The sequence below is a fragment of the Elgaria multicarinata genome, chromosome 3, assembly GCF_023053635.1.
Source record: "Elgaria multicarinata webbii isolate HBS135686 ecotype San Diego chromosome 3, rElgMul1.1.pri, whole genome shotgun sequence".
In the NCBI taxonomy this organism is placed as follows: domain Eukaryota; kingdom Metazoa; phylum Chordata; class Lepidosauria; order Squamata; family Anguidae; genus Elgaria; species Elgaria multicarinata.
In genome coordinates, this window is record NC_086173.1 from 19,706,213 (window position 1) to 19,722,185 (window position 15,973).

Genomic DNA, 15,973 nt, shown 5'->3' on the forward strand with positions numbered 1-15,973 from the left:
CAATGATGGCTCATCATTTGACCTCTGCTACACTCCTGCTTGATATCTCTGGGCAGAGTGACCATATGGAAAGGAGAACAGGGCTCCTGTATCTTTAACAGACATATTGAAAGGAGAATTTCAGCAGGTGTTGTTTGTATGCGTGCAGCACCTGGTGAAATTCCCTCTTCATCACAACAGTTACAGCTGCAGGAGCCCTGCCCTCTTTTGTATCTGGTCACTCTAGTATAGCTCCTACAGCTTTAACTGTTGTAGTGAAGAGGGAATGACACCTGCTGAAATTCCCTTCCGTACAACTGTTAAAGATACAGGAGCCGTCCTCCTTTCCATATGGTCACCCTATTGCTGGGCCTTCACCAAATGCTGTTCATATTGTTCCCTACAATAATGAGGACTAGAAATCTTTTTTTAAAGAGAGAGAGATCCTAAGGCTCAGAATGCTAAACTCTGTTTCAGAATACTTACTTGCATAGGGACAGCCTATGCTTTCATATCTAACCCATTCTCTCCTTCCTTTTCCAGAGTAGACCATGCCCCGTGGGCTGCTCTAAATCTATATCTAACAGGTCAGGATCGCCTTTTTCTCCAGCTCGACCCCAGGCTGTGAGTAGTCAAGGAGGCTCGTCTGGCGAGGGGCACAATGTCCTGGTTCCCACTCTGTGCTCTGCTGGTGCTACTCCTGTGGGGATCGCCGTCTGCTGCTCACCCCTGTCCCCCACAGTGTGTCTGTGAGACTCGCCCGTGGTTCACCCCCCAGTCTGTCTACCATGAGGCCCGCACGGTGGACTGCAATGACCTGTTGCTGACCCGTGTGCCAGCGAATCTCTCCTCAGACACGCAGGTCCTCCTGCTCCAGAGCAATAAGATATCCCAGGTCATTTGGGAACTCCAGCACTTGTTCAACTTGACCGAGCTTGACCTCTCCCAGAACCACTTCTCCAGGATCAGTGACACTGGGCTGGCCAACCTCTCCCACCTCATCACGCTTTACCTGGAGGAGAACCAGGTGGAGGAGCTGCCTGACCACTGCTTGGATGACCTGGTGGCCCTAGAAGAACTTTACATTAACCACAACCGCATCTCCAGCATTGAGCCGTTGGCATTTGCCGGCTTGGGCAACCTGCTCCGCCTCCACCTCAACGCCAATCGTCTCCGGGCCATTGACCACCGCTGGTTCCTCTCCCTCCCCAATTTGGAGATCCTTATGATTGGAGAGAACCCCATCTCCCAGTTGGCTGGCGGGAGCTTCCAGCCACTGGGGCGGCTTCACAGCCTCGTCTTGGCTGGGATGGAGCTGAGCGAAGTGCCCTCTGATGCTTTCCAAGGCCTCGACTACCTGGAGAGTTTGTCCTTTTATGATAACCACCTCCCACGTGTCCCCACCAAGGCACTGAAGGGCCTGCCTCTCTTGAAATTCCTGGATCTCAACAAGAACCCCATCACAGAGGTTTGGACAGGAGACTTCAAGGATATGCTGCACCTAGAAGAGTTGAGCCTCAATGGTATGGAAGAACTCACCGGCATCCACAAAGGTGCTTTCCAGAACCTTCCAGAGTTGGCCAAACTTGAGCTGTGCAACAACCCACATCTCTCCTATTTGCACCCAGGTGCCTTCCTGGGGGTGCCGGCTCTCCGCACCCTGCTAGCTAGCAATGCGGCCCTCAGTCTTCTCCCCCTAGGCCTGACAGGTGCCTTGCCAGCTTTGGCTGAGCTCAGTCTCTATGGAAACCCGCTGCGTTGTGACTGCCAAGAGGCCTGGGAACCATTAGCCACAGGACACATCCGGTTGATTGAGTCCCAAACCACTCTCTGTACCTCACCCTCAGAAGCTGCTGGCCAAGAGCTCCAAGAAGCCCTGAAAGGTGTCATGGGAGGAGCTTGCTTGCCAGAAATCGCTTCCTCGAAGGATTCCCCAGAACGGCTGGAGGTATCATCCGGCTCAACAATAGCTCTGAATTGCCAGGCCAGCTCAGAGCCGCCACCACAGTTCCACTGGATATCACCATCTGGGGAAAAACTAACCATAGGTTCAGGGAGGCTTCATCTGAGGGTTGGGGGAACTCTCGAGATCAGCACGGTGAACCCAGCGGACTCTGGAATCTACACTTGCGTGGCGTGGAATGGACTGGGTTCGACGAGCCACAGCGTGGCCCTTGCTGTGATTGGGGAAAGACCCATCACCCCTGCCAGGCTGCTAGTCCTGGCAAAGAAGGTGCAGTCACATTTTGTGGTGGTGGAGTGGACGATGTCCTTCACGGAGGGGCAGAAAAATGAGCGGGGCGGGGAGTCAGCCACAGCCCACCCACCACCTCCTCCATCATGGTCATCAGCAACCATGCGCATCCACAACCCCCACCTGAGCTACACGGCACGGGTTCCTGTGGGTATCCGGGAATTCAACTTGACACATTTGCAGCCTGCTACCCGCTATGAGATTTGCCTTACTGTCGTGTCCTCCATCCCCAAGCCTTTGGCGGCTGCTGGTTACACCGATGCCCCCCCATCCTTAGCCACCGCCACAAGCTCTGCAGTCTCTTCTGTGCGTTCTCTGGAGACGGTCTTAGCAACCACGAGAGCTTCTGTACCTTCTCCGAGTGCCTTGGCAACCTCCAAAGGCTCTTCGACATCTTCAGCGGGTCACTTAGCAACGGCGGCTCCTTTAGCAACTCCCAAAGGCTCCTCGGCGCCCGCTACAGGGCTCTGGGCAACCTCCACCATTCCCGCGTCCCTTCTGCAGCTGCCCCGCACGCAGCGCTCCTGCCTCAACGTCACCACCAAGGAGGCCCCGCTCTCCGTGGAGTTGATGGGAGGGTGGGCCGGAGGCGCGGCCCTGGCTGCCGTTACCGGCTCCTTGCTGGCAGTGCTGAGTGCCGTGCTCCTGCTTCTCTGCGCCTCGCGGCGGCTCAAGGAGAAGGGCTGCCGCCATTCGCTCAAGAAGTACATGCAGCACGCGGCGGCGATTCCACTCAACGAGGTCTACCCGCCCCTGATCAGCTTGTGGGACGCCGAGGGAGACATGCCCATGGCTCCGCTTGCACAACTGGCGCCTCCCGCCCCAACTCCTCCGCCTCCCCCCACAGTGGGAGGGCAGGCGCTTCTGCTGCCACCCCCGCCTGGGCAAATTGACACTTCCAAGACCTATCTGTGGCAGCAGCCATGATGGATGAGGGGCGAGGTGGGCAGGCAGGCGCTCCTCCTGACCCAGCCACGGGCGGGAAACCTCCCCTCCCCACGGGTTTTAGGGGTTTTTCAGGCCGCCTCCATCCATGTCCTTGCCTCCTACCTTTCCTCCTTGCATACACATGCGCACGCCTACATGCACCACCTGTAGAGGGCACCAGGAACCTGGGTATGTGTGTGTGTGTGTGCTTTTTAGCCAAGGTCTCACTGTGTAGTCGTAGCCAAATAGGGAGGGGAGTATCAGATGGCCCCTGGGACAGTGTAGCCCCTGGGGGGCAGGAAAAAAACACACATTTTGAATAAAGTTACCAAGTTGGACAACGTTGAGAGTGTTTTGAATGTGTTTGTTGGGGAGGGAACAGCCACAGAATATCCTGGTGCCGCAATGAAAGGTATCCATCTCTTGCCCAAAGTAAACACACAGTGGTTTTACCAAACGAGGTTGAGATGCTCCCCTCTAGTGGACATTTGGGAGGTAACAGGCCTGCTTTTCTCTACTGGGCTGGACTATAGCCTTTAGTTTCAAAAAATGAGAAGTAGCTAGGGTGACCATATGGAAAGGAGGACAAGGCTCCTGTATCTCTACATGCTCAGTGCCCCCTCCCCCATTTTTACATTATTACTTCACAGACCTCAGACTGGTGAGCTATGACATTATTTATAAGCAAGTTTGGGGGCTGAGCCCTGGTAGGCCCTGACTCAAAATTAGCTCTTTACATGCTATATGTTGCCTATGGCTGTGGGATTGCGGGGGTTGTTGTCCAATACATCTGAAGGGCGCCAGCTTGGAGAAATGGTTCTAGATCACCTTAGTCATACCTGACTGGCTCATTTTTTACCTGAGGAGGGTGGATGAGTCCTGCAGCCAGACTCCTTTCCATTTTACAAGTCTCATTTTGCTGAGATTAACTGTACACCAACAACTGAACTGGGGTGTGCTCGTCCCTTTGCCCTGTCTATCCTTTCTCCAGTCAGTTCAGTTCCTTTGAAGTTCCCTGATCATTGAAAGATGACCCTCACACAAAATCCATACTAGAAGAAGAAGGGTGATCAAAAATATAAGCTAGAGCTCATGGAGAAATAGGCCTATTGGTGACTATTAGCCACAACAAGTGGGACTTACACTTGCCTGTTCAGGGTTTCAGCCAGTCAGCCATGCCTCTTCCAGGATACTGGGTTCCTGGCCGACAACTGGTTGGCCACTGTGTGAACAAAGTGCTGGACTAAATGGACCCTTGGTCTGATCCAGCAAGTCTCTTCTTATGTTCTCTATTCCATTCCCTCCCACCAACTTAATGGTTTTCTGTTTCCCCCTCCAATAGACACTGTGGTTCACTGGGCTGTTTTGGAGTTTCTCCCCCTCTTCGAGTTCCTTTTTGGGGGGTTGGCACTTCTGGTCCCCCCCCCCAAGGCTACTGACCCCTCCCGCTTGTGAGTGGATGGTGGTCTTTGACTACATTAGGATTGGCACTTTGATAATTAGTTTTGTATTAATTTATAGGATAGCTAAATGGTATTCCTCTGTATACATCTGAGTAACAGATGCTGGGCTGGTGGAAGTCATAGGCAAAACATCTGGAGGGCCACAAGTTGCCCTCCCATGCTGGAGACAAAATAAAGGGGAAGGGAAGTCAGCTCCATGCACTGCTTGTGGCTGCTAGTGGAAGCCAATGGACTAGGCTGACCCTTGGTCTGATCCAGGCACAGACATTTCTTAAGTTCTTAAAACCAATCTGTTCCAAACCTGGATTTAGGAACATCAGCAGAGCTGGGTGCCAGGCTAGGGCTGAAACAGCAGAGACAGTGATGGCCTTCCACATTGTGCATTTCTTTGTAGGAGAAAGTACCTTTTGCTGCTCCAGCAAATGGAAAGGCCAGTGTGGTGTAGTGGCTAAAGTGTCGGACTGGGAGTTGGGAGATCCGGGTTCTAGTCCACACTCAGCCATGGAAACCCACTGGGTGACTTTGGGCCAGTCACAGACCCTCAGCCCAGCCTACCTCACAGGGTTGTTGTTGTGAGGATAAAATGGATAGGAGGAGATGGAGGATTATGTATGCCACGGGTCCCTGAGAGGAAAAAAGGCGGGATATAAATGCAATAAATAAATAAATAAAAATAAAGGAGCTCCCCACCACATTCCCCTGATCTCTTGGTTCACAAGCAGGAACACAAGAAGGCGGTCAAGATTAGAAAGCGAATGCTATAAGGTGGGAGTAGGCAACCTGCAACTGTCCAGTTGTTTTGGAATACAACTCCCATCAGCCCCACCCAGCATGGCCAATGTCAAAGGATCATAGTTGTCTATCCAGCGCATCTGGAGGGCACCAGGTTGCTTACTCACGCTATAAAATGGCATTCTACGTGTTTGTGGCAATGATGACTTTGAGCCTTCGCTGTCAGTGACTACGGTCTTTCATCTGTTGCCATAGCCGTACCGTGGCCTAGGAGCAAGAAGACAGCTGGAGGTAAATTCCGCAAGCTGATTTATACTAAACCAGGCAGATTCCTTTCTAGCAGAAAATTGTTTTAAAGGGGGCAGGGAGTGAAGAACTTTGTGGGTGCTGTTGGAAGTCCTGACGGGCATCATGGCACCCATGAGGGCAGCATTGGGGATCCCTGCTTTAGAGTGATATAATTATCATGTTTTCATCCTTGCAAAAACACTGTAAGGAAGTTCAGTATTATTATCCCCCAATTGCAGGTGAGGGCCTGATGCTGAGAAATCACAGCTTGTCTAAGGCCACCTAGAGCAACCCTTCCCCAACCTGGAGCCCTCCAGATATTTGGGGCTACAACTCCCATCATCTTTGACCAGTAGCTATGTTGGATGGAGTGGATGGGAACTGAAGTCCAAAACAAGCTGGAGGGCTTTTGGCAGGGGAAGGCTGACCAAGAGAGTTCATGGCAGTAGTAGTGAATTTTTGTGAACCGCCCAGAGGGCTTTGGCTGTTGGACAGTATAGAACTAAAATGAAATAAAAATAATAGTTAGATTTCAATGCATTTCCTCCTGATTCTTATCCACAATGCTGTACCAGAAGAGTTCCTTCTTAGCCGGAGCTGGGATTGCGGAGATTCAGCAGAGCTGGAGGTGGCCGGGTGAGAAGCGGGGAGGTGGAATGGAGGAGGAGAGGCCCAGGAGCGTAGCAGCCCCCTTGATCTCCGAAGCCAAATTTGGCATCCGCCCACACTGCAACAGGCCAGAAATACATCGGCATGAATTAAAGAACAAAGGGAATGGGTACAGCAACTACAGATTCGTGTTCATTTCCAAAGCAAACAGCTAATGAACACTGGAGGAAAGGAAGTGGAGGAGAGAGAGAGCGTTTCACCCGCTCATGAGGCCTAGATTTGCCAACTTTTCTATTATTTACTGACAGGTTTCCCCTGATGTTTAACAGCTGTGTAACAGGCTGAAATTCAGCAAGTCAAGTGTTCTCCTGCATTGCATTTGTGTGCCCAGGAGTGTAGAGTAGCTATGTGCCCTACTTTAGAAAGGGCAGTCCTCTGTTTGAAGGGGTGTGCAGTCCATGTCCTCTGCTTTTGGTGATGCACAGATGGTCACACCCTAGTCCCACACATAATGGGTACTGCCCATGCAGGTGCTACACCTTCCATTGTGTTAGCAACTGGGGTCGGGGGGTGGTGGTGGATAGTATTCCTCAGGGGCTAGATTTGGCCCTGGGACTACAGGTTGGTGTTTTCTAGGGTATGGTCTTACTATTGTGTGTTGCTGAATGCAGATATAGACACATAGCTTCCAAGCCCTTCTAGGAGACTGGTCCCCATGTTTCACCCCAGTCCCCCAAACCTTTGGAAGCTTGACTGAAGCAAGCACAAGTTATTTCAAGGGCTCACTCACTCACACCGAAACTCTGGATTCTTACTGAAGTAAACACACTTAAGTATATCTCACAAGAGCGGTACAAGTCCTCCTGAGCAAACCTGACTGGAATAATCGACTGACTTCCTCTAAGAAAGTGTGTCTAGGAGAACATTGTTCAACACTTCAAAGGAGGAAAATCAGTACAATAATTTACTTATTTATTTATTTATTACATTTCTATACCGCCCAATAGCCGGAGCTCTCTGGGCGGTTCACAAATTGCTCAGTCCTACGGCTAAGGTTGCTAGTCTTGAAATTAAAAAATTCTGATAGCTGGGCATGACCGATGGGCAGAACCCAGAACTGGCACCAAGACAGATAGAGCTGGCAGGCCTAGCCCAGCAGTTTCTGGTGAGGCTCGGGGCAGAGCCAAAGAGGTTTTAGTGGATGTGGCATGGAACACTACATTTTTTTGGCATGCCTATGAGCAAAGCCTACTGCAAAAGATGTAGCTTTAAAAAACACACAACTGAGGTGGTGGTGGTGGTGGTGGTAATGATAGGTGAGGAGCCCTTGTGCCGTGCTTTTTGGAGAACTGGTCCAAAACCAGAAAAAACTAGTCAAAACTGGTTTTTGTGTGTTTTATCTAGTTGGCTGGCAATCCTACAGAGAGCCTAACTATATATTACATGGAAATGCACTTGTTCCAAACAGTCCCCAGCTAAAGTGGTTTTGCGGTGGGGGGAGGAGAGGATGGAAGGGGGTACATAGGGTGCATAAAATGTGAAGTTAAGCCCTGAGAAAGACATGTTGGGAGGTCATTAAGGCTGTACTCTTGATGCATGTTTAGACAGGAAAAAGTCCAAGAATTCCCAGCATTCCCCAGCCAGCCATGCTGGCTGGAGGATGCTGGGAATTGTAGTTTCCCCCCCTATCTAAACATACATAGGATTATGCACTTTGAAGTAATTTCTCCCTCAAATATTATCTCCATTGTAAAGAGAAGCCTCACCGTGAGGGGGAGAGAGAGAGAAGACAACATGAATTTTGAGGTGGCAGGGGAGGGGGCATATGCATATCATGCCTGATTTTCCCCTCACAGCAGATAAAATTGGTTCAAGAGACACAGTGCTGCTATAGAGGGGTCCTGCTCCTCCAGCCCAGCATGACTGGGAAGAGAAGCCAAAGGTGCCTAAGCTACGGTGCCATTTAGAGATGGCCATGTTTGTTGAACCTGGCAATGTTTGTCACTAGCCGTGGTCTCTTGAGTAAAACGAAAAGCAAAGGCAAGCAAGAGAAATGACTCTTGTCTCATACAATGCACAGCATGAAGGAAAGCACCTAAATCAGCCTTCCTCAACCTGGGGCGCTCCAGATGTGTGAGCGCCCCAGGTTGAGGAAGGCTGACCTAAATTGTTGTGTATATCGTATGTACTTGTAGCAAGGGATAGTGAGACACATGACAAAAACGTGTAGTGGACACCGTTGTAAAGATCCATAAAAATGAAGTAAAAATGCAATCTATGCATATATCATAATAGCCTCTGCCCTACCGTTAGGCAGAGTATGGCAACTGCCTCAGGCAGTTTATATATTTATTATATTTATATACCGCCCCATAGCCGAAGCTCTCTGGGCAGTTTACAAAAGTTAAAACCAATGAAAAACAATGGCAAGCAGGAGGCTGTTCCTCCTGAACGCCCTGATCGTTTCCCTCTCCTTGTGGACAGAGCTGTGTGTGCCACAAGGCCTATCATGCACCCCTAAATTAGCCTGCTGTTCTTGAGTGTGATGGAGGATGCTAGCTTGTTCGTTAGTGTTGAAGGAACATAGTGTTGTCAGTCCAGGAGGGGGCATCTTTGTTGGGGCAGCAAAAATGTATTGGGCTGGTCCTGATATTGAGGGTATCATTCTGAATATGCAGCCTCCTGTAGAAGCAGCAGCAATGATGGCATGTTTCCTGAAGTGGTTGCCCGTCGTCCAAGATGGTGTCAGCTCTAACACAACTGTTTTAGGAAGCCTGCATGCAATGTGAGTACTTTGTGCCATCTTGGAGGTGTCCTTCCTCTCTCCCTAACCCCATGCCTTGGCCAACAAGATAGGGGCAGAGGAAACGAAGCAATGCTCCCCTTCACATGTAGCACTTGCAGTGTTGTTGGTGCTACCATGCCACTCCAGATACATGGGACAGACATGGTTCCTGTCATTGTTGCCATGCTACATAAGCAAGAGCTGGACACTTGTGCCTTCACACTCGCATGGACTGGTGTGGGGGTACCTGCAGCGACAGCTCTGCATACTAGGGGATGTCTAGACAATGCCTTATCCCGGGGAATGCCCTGGGATCATCCCTGTGCATCCCTCCATTTCCCCAGGATTACTGGGACGGCTTTTAGCCCGATTTTCCCCACGGTCTCAGATCATCCCGAGACTGCAGGAGGTATGGGCAGCTGTCCAGGTTTCGTCCCAGCTCCTCGCGAATAAATATGAGGAGCAGGGAACCAGGCACAGGGCATGGAGTTCTCCAACCATGCCGTGCCCATTGGGGGTTGGGAGGGGAGCGGGGTTGGGGCTTCTTTAATACCCCTGCCAAATATTCTTTACTTTAAACTCCCCCACCCGCCCAGCTGCTTTTGGCAATATTATCCCAGGCAGGGGATACTTGGGAAATATTTGCCATCAGTTTTGGGGAATTTTGGAAGTAATCAGCGGCAGGGAGAATTCACCAGTTCTAATCATTAAGGATAGGGCTGACCCTGGGTTGTGGAGCTATTATTTGTGGTCTGCATCAAGCATCATTGCTCACAGTAGATACAGGCACCTCAGTCCTGGTTGCATTTTGTTGTCATGATACAGTGCACACACACCGAGGTCAAGTATCGTGTGGCTTTAGGGGTGCTTCCACTGCTAATCAGAAAGCAATGTGCATCTATTCTGTCCTTTTTTCTTCCTTAACCAATTTTGTAAGGTAAGAAAAAAGATGGAAGGAACAGTGGGAAAACCCAGGAGGGCTATGAGTGGAAGAAGTCATCATGGGGAACCCTCCCCCATAAAATTCCATGAACTATGCAGAGGAATGGCCCGATAAAATCCGGAAGCAGCCTTGGTGAGCCGGATAGGTGCCCCTCTCCCAATAGAGTACAAAATGAATTTGGTACAGATTAAATGAATGATGTGGACCAAGAAAGAGAAAGGCTTCCAAGAGACTGATGGATCGACAACCTGGCAGGGGCGGAAAGAAAGTCAGCGAAGAGTGGATTTTGTTGAAAAATAAATTTATTTACAGGGCAGGATCCCAGAGAGATTCATCATAAAAAATAAAACAGGATCCAAGCCCCAGTGCAGAGGTAACCAGAGAAGGACAGATCCCCATCACCCCTGGCTCAGGGACCAAGACCAGATCAACCATGAAGAAGATCAGGGAAGAGGACACTGCAGTAGATCTACTTCAGCATCTTGCAAGAGCCCCCCTATGAGGGGCAGGATCCCAATAGAGTATCTACTTCAGATAAAAGTGTTGAATCCCTGGATTTTGCCCTGTCCTTCCCATGTGTCTCAACCAATCCCTGACACGTTGGCACTCTGCTGGACCCAAAGTGCCACTGAAAGAGAAATCCTGAACAGCACAGACCCAGCAAAACTGGCCGAGTGCCCAAATACAAAAGGGAAGCATGTTCAAGTGAGGAAGGCAAAAATGTAACTCCTGCCCATAGACATGTGCTAGGTATGCTCTTCTGCTTTACATCCAGGTGAAAAACTCCTGGAATCAATGATATCAAGTCCCTAACTCAAAGCCTGGAAGCAGAACCAGTGTGGTGCAGTTGGGTTTGGGCATGATATGACTCTCAGGTTGACTTGATATGAGCTTTTTAAAAGGGGGAGAGAAAATCACCGTTCCCCACCCCCCACCCTGCCATAATTCTCCTCACGAAGCTTTTTTGGGTATGCACCTCTGTGCAACCAAGATTTAGAGGAGATTCTTCTGGATGCGGTCAGACCTGAAGAATCTGCATAAGAAGCTACATCTGCCAAAATGTAGCAGATCTTCTAACGACCATTTAAACACAGGCACCCTGGCCTACTTTGTACCTGATTATTATTTTTAGGGTAAATAAGGAATAGTAAAGTATTTTAGTCTGAAAAGTGCTTCAGGAACCTTATATATAAAAGTCCGTTTTCAAAAATGAACCCAGGGCAGGGATTTACAGATAGGAGCAGTCCTGAATTCTTATAAGGCTGCGGACATCTGCAATAGGGAGAAGGGGAGCCTCAGCCCCAACAGTGCCAATGAATGCACCCTTTTCTGCTCTCCTTCATAAGTGAAGGGCTGCCATTCCTTCTTATGGAGAAAAGTTAAGTTCTGCACTTACAGGCAATTTTGGGGTGGGGACAAACCTGCTTACCAGCCCAGACAATGGCAGCCTGGTCTCTTCCAACAGGAACCCCTTGGGGATGCAATTTACAGTCCCACCCCTTCATATACCCAGCACAATGATGTGTATTTGTTAATAGTTCTATAGAATATTGTAGTTATAAGTGAAGTCAGGCCAGCTTCTTCACTCAATGAAGGGGTGGTGGTGAATAAGGTTAGGGTAAGGATTGCAACTTTTCATCATCTTCTACCCATCACACTTATTATATAGAGAGAATTTACACAGTTTGCAGGACACGACAGCCCAACGTGGCTTAATTTAGCTATGCGGGCTGTCGTGTTATGCTGGGTGCTCCTGCTTGCATAGAGTTCCATAGTCTCTGCCCATTGTTCTAGCTTTGTTACACTCTGGCCCAGTTCATATGTACTGAGAAGCCACCATGGGTGAATTCCCCCCAGTTGTTCTTTTACGTGGCAGTGGCTGCCATTTTGAATATGTGTGGTCTAGCTTCTCACTACATGTGAACCACCCAGAGAGCTTCAGTTATTAATGTAATAAATAATTATAAAAATGTGAACCCAGTGAGGGTGGGTTGCTGTTGTAATTAACAAGCCATCCTTCAATCTGAAAACAGCCCTTGGGACCTGGGTGACTTGTCAACCACCCCATTGCCATTGGGTCCACACAGGAGAAGTACGTCACAACCTGAATATCCACAGTGGTGGTGGTGGCCACAACTAGCCCCGTGGGAAAATTCACCCACGGTGGCTTCTTGTTACATGTGAACTAGGTCAGTGTCAAAGAAATATAAAAGGAGCAGTCTGAGAAATATGAGGAAAGCAATATAGTAAAAATTTGGGGGCCTACCAAGCAAGGAGAAAACAGCTAATACAGTGCAATTTCTTGCCTCTGCTCTTCCTTTTGGTTTTATCAAGAGGAAGAAAAGGGAGGCAATGTGCTGGGAACCTCCTTCCCTTCTCATCCATCGCTGAAGACACTGCCACAGGAAACGTAAGAGATTAGGCTTCTTCAGGCTGTGCTGAACAGCATGGGGAGCAATGTTGTAGTGTGGAATTTTGAAGTGCAGGCACTCATCATGACAGTCCCCATAGCCATGCCCCTAGGGAGAATCCAAGAATGCTGTACTGATCAATATCAACAAATCAGTCCTAGCAGTTTTCATTTCTGCCAAGTGCAGGTCTTTTGTCCAGCTAATGGGGCTCAATTGCCCATTCAAGACAATGCCACCCCAAATTACTTTGCATTACAACAGGGCTAACTCACAATACCATTCTGTAGCATGGAAAATCTGTTCTCTCTCGCCCCACCCCCATCCGCAGAGAGGATTGCAGCTAAACTCAAAGGGAAAAGAGAAACCTGGGGAATGTGGCAGATGGCATCAGCATCCCTGTTCATCAAAGAGTGTTGGTGCTTCACCCCTATAAGCCCTGGTTCCACTACACCACTGACTGCAGAAGGTAGAGTAGTAACCGAGGTCGGGGAAGGCGCAGAAGAAGGGTGATGCAGGGGAAAGGGCTTGGGCCCTCCCCTCCACAAGACATTTCACAGGAATAACCCCATTGCCTTCTTAAGTCTCTCAGAATTCTCCCAAGAAGGACATCTCCTGACTCACTGGTATTATGTTTTAATAAAACCTGTTTCCTGGTTTGAATACTCGCTAAATGTACACATTTCACTGCCCCTGGTTCTCACCATAATGTAGGGGGTGAAAGGATTCAGACCTGGTGACTCAGTGAAGACTAGGAGCATTGAAACTCTTTCAACCTGAGGGCCAAATTCCATTTTGGAGTAGAAACTGGTGGCTGCATTCCAGTGGTAGGCGGGACAGAAACACCCAGCATATTTCAGTTTAAAGCTCTTGCTACTAGTAGCTAAGCCTTACGAGAGGCATTTCAGTCTTTTAAAATTAAAGGGCAATGCGCTAAGCCTGGGAAAATGTGCTAAAGCTGGAAAACCTTGAACCACACGAGTTCAAGGAATGAAGCCTATTGGGAGAAAGGGCATTTGGAAAGGGACATGGCATCAGGGGACCCTGGAGGGCTGGATTGGGACCCCAGAAGTGTCCCAGGCCTGAGGTTCCCCATCCTAAATATACACCAACAGCCCAGTCCTACAAAGAATGCTGTAAGTAAGCCTATTGACTTCAGTGGGGTTAACTCCACATAGGATCAGGCTGTAACTTGTAAAGAAACTCTTGCTTAAAACAAAGTTAATCCTAGTTAGAACACTGCTCAAATTAAATATAGTTTGGATTGTACTGACTATAGAGAAATACAGCCCCATTGATCCCACAGAATTACTCTCAATTTGCAAGTAATGGAATGTGAGAAGGAGAGACAGTCTGGAATACGTCTGTGTGTCTAATGTCCTGTTTTCCTTGGTCCTTTTTGCAATTACCCCTTGAACATGCCACCAAGTGAGGGATCCTTTTGTCACATGGGTCAGCACTAATATATGGCTACAAGCACAAAACTTTTTGAAAGCTGCACAAGTTGGAGAGAGAGAGAGAGAGAGAGAGAGAGAGAGAGAGAGAGAGAGAGAGAGAGAGAGAGAAATAAAGCATAGGACTTCAGCGCCATGACTGTGCTCCTTAGAGCCTCACCCTCCCAAGTCCCCCAGGGACTTTCAAGCAATTAACCCCAAAGACAGAACTTCGGGATGGAGAGTGCAAAGAGGCCGCCTGTCCTAAGCAAAAAGTTTGTAAAGCTACTCCGCTGGGTGCTCTCAATAAAACTGGGACAAGCCCAATGGCACCTGCATGAGATAGAGGCTCAATGTGGAAAGCCAACAATTTGAGAAAAACATGCTCAAACTGTTTTAAGCATTGTGTAGGCTTCCACATGGCTTGACCATGGGTCAATCATGGCTTACATGACCTACTTGTTGTTTGCATATGGTGTACTCAGAAGTGTAACCATATTTCACTTACAGTATACATAAAACAATATTTGTGTTTTACTGATTGTTTACTCATGGCTTACCTGTGGTTTGCATATGGGATGGCTAAAGCGAAACCACAGGCTATTTATGAAATTACATTGCAAGTCCATTATTTACAACTACTTACTCATGGTGATACTAGTGGGTTACACAAAATCTTGCCATAATTAACTCTTCCCTTGCTCATGCTTTGTTGATGGCTTACGCATCAGCTGCTTTTACACTGTTGGGCTCAGCCACAATGTAGTCTTGTTCCCCACGTTTTGCTATTATATAATCATGGCTTATGCATGGTGTACTCACAGTTTGCTCTAAAGCACAGCTTACTTTACACACAAATCACACATGATTACACGTGATTTGTCCATAGTAACACTCACGGTTTGTACCTGATTGATTTTGCAGATTGCCGTTTACACAAAGTGACTAATTTATTAAATAAATCTGTAAACCGCCCCTTGTAAAGCACTTAGATTTCTCCCTGTAGGAGGCAATATGGAAGTGCAAAACAGCATAATCATTATTACTATTAAATGCTACACAAAGGGATGATTAAAATTAACCATATCTTTCTGGTTAAAATTGCCTGCTTTTAAAGCCTCCCAAATTTGCCATCTACGATGCTAATGGCCCAAGTCTATCTATTACACTCATCTCAACTCCTTTCTCTTGCCATAATGTAAATCCATTTCATCTGCTGCACCTGCATGTAGTAGCGAGAGCAGATTCTATCCCATAAGCTACAGACGAGTTCAAGGAATGAAGTCTGTTTATCTTAAGTACTTCTAAATTTATGACTGAGTGTAAATGAGGGTGCTTCCAGACAAGGCTTTTATCATGCTATCACCCTGCCTCATTCACAGAATTTTACAGGGGGTCCAGCCAATGTTGCCTTCCACTCATAGCCCTCCCATGTTTTCCCACCACTTCTTCTGTTTTTTTTCTTACTGCAGAAGCGCTGTTAAGGAAATGATACGGAATTGCCACACGATACTTTCTCATTGGCAGCACTTAGGGCCCCTCCGTCTGGAAGCAGCCTGAATCAGGGCCCAAACTGGACATGAAGGCAACAGATCTGTGTGTTTTAAACTTAAGACTTGCACCAGACACATAGAAGAGAAAGGGTGGCTGAATAGCCAAAGGAGCACTTGGAGCAAGGGGTGCTAACTTCTCTCCTATGAGCCTTGCCCATAGCCTGCTTCTCTATAATCTGTCTCCCAAGATAATTTTCTTATAGCTGGACTCATGTCCTGTATGGGAGTCCGTCTGGTGGAAAATGTGCCTTGGGTGATAGACTGTGGGGGATAAACCCATTAAGTTGGGAGGATTCCGTGTTCATCAACGATGTGCCTCTTTTGCTCCTCTAGCTGGGCGCCTTAGCCCACTGCCCGTTTTCAACATGACTGGGGCAGATCCTCAGGTTTAAGCTCACAGATCTGCTGCCATCACTTTAGTTTTGTCCGAAGAAGACGCTCTTCATTGATGCGTCTTCTGTGACCCAAGTACAGAGCTTGACCTCAGGTTGGGGAAAGTTGTTCAAGAACATACCTAATGTTTCCCTGTAGCTGAAGTTACAGGGGAAGATAATCAGGAATGGCTGGCAAGTTCTCTCACAGAGGAGCTTGTCCACTGT

General features: G+C 48.4%; 1 protein-coding gene across 1 annotated transcript; it reads left to right on the forward strand.

Annotated features, from left to right (window-relative positions):
* Positions 1-640: 640 nt before the first annotated feature.
* On the forward strand, positions 641-3,210 carry LOC134396572 (leucine-rich repeat neuronal protein 1-like). The gene has a single exon (XM_063123092.1). The coding sequence runs from the start codon at positions 641-643 to the stop codon at positions 3,158-3,160; it is 2,520 nt and encodes an 839-aa protein (XP_062979162.1). The 3' UTR covers positions 3,161-3,210.
* Positions 3,211-15,973: the final 12,763 nt, after the last annotated feature.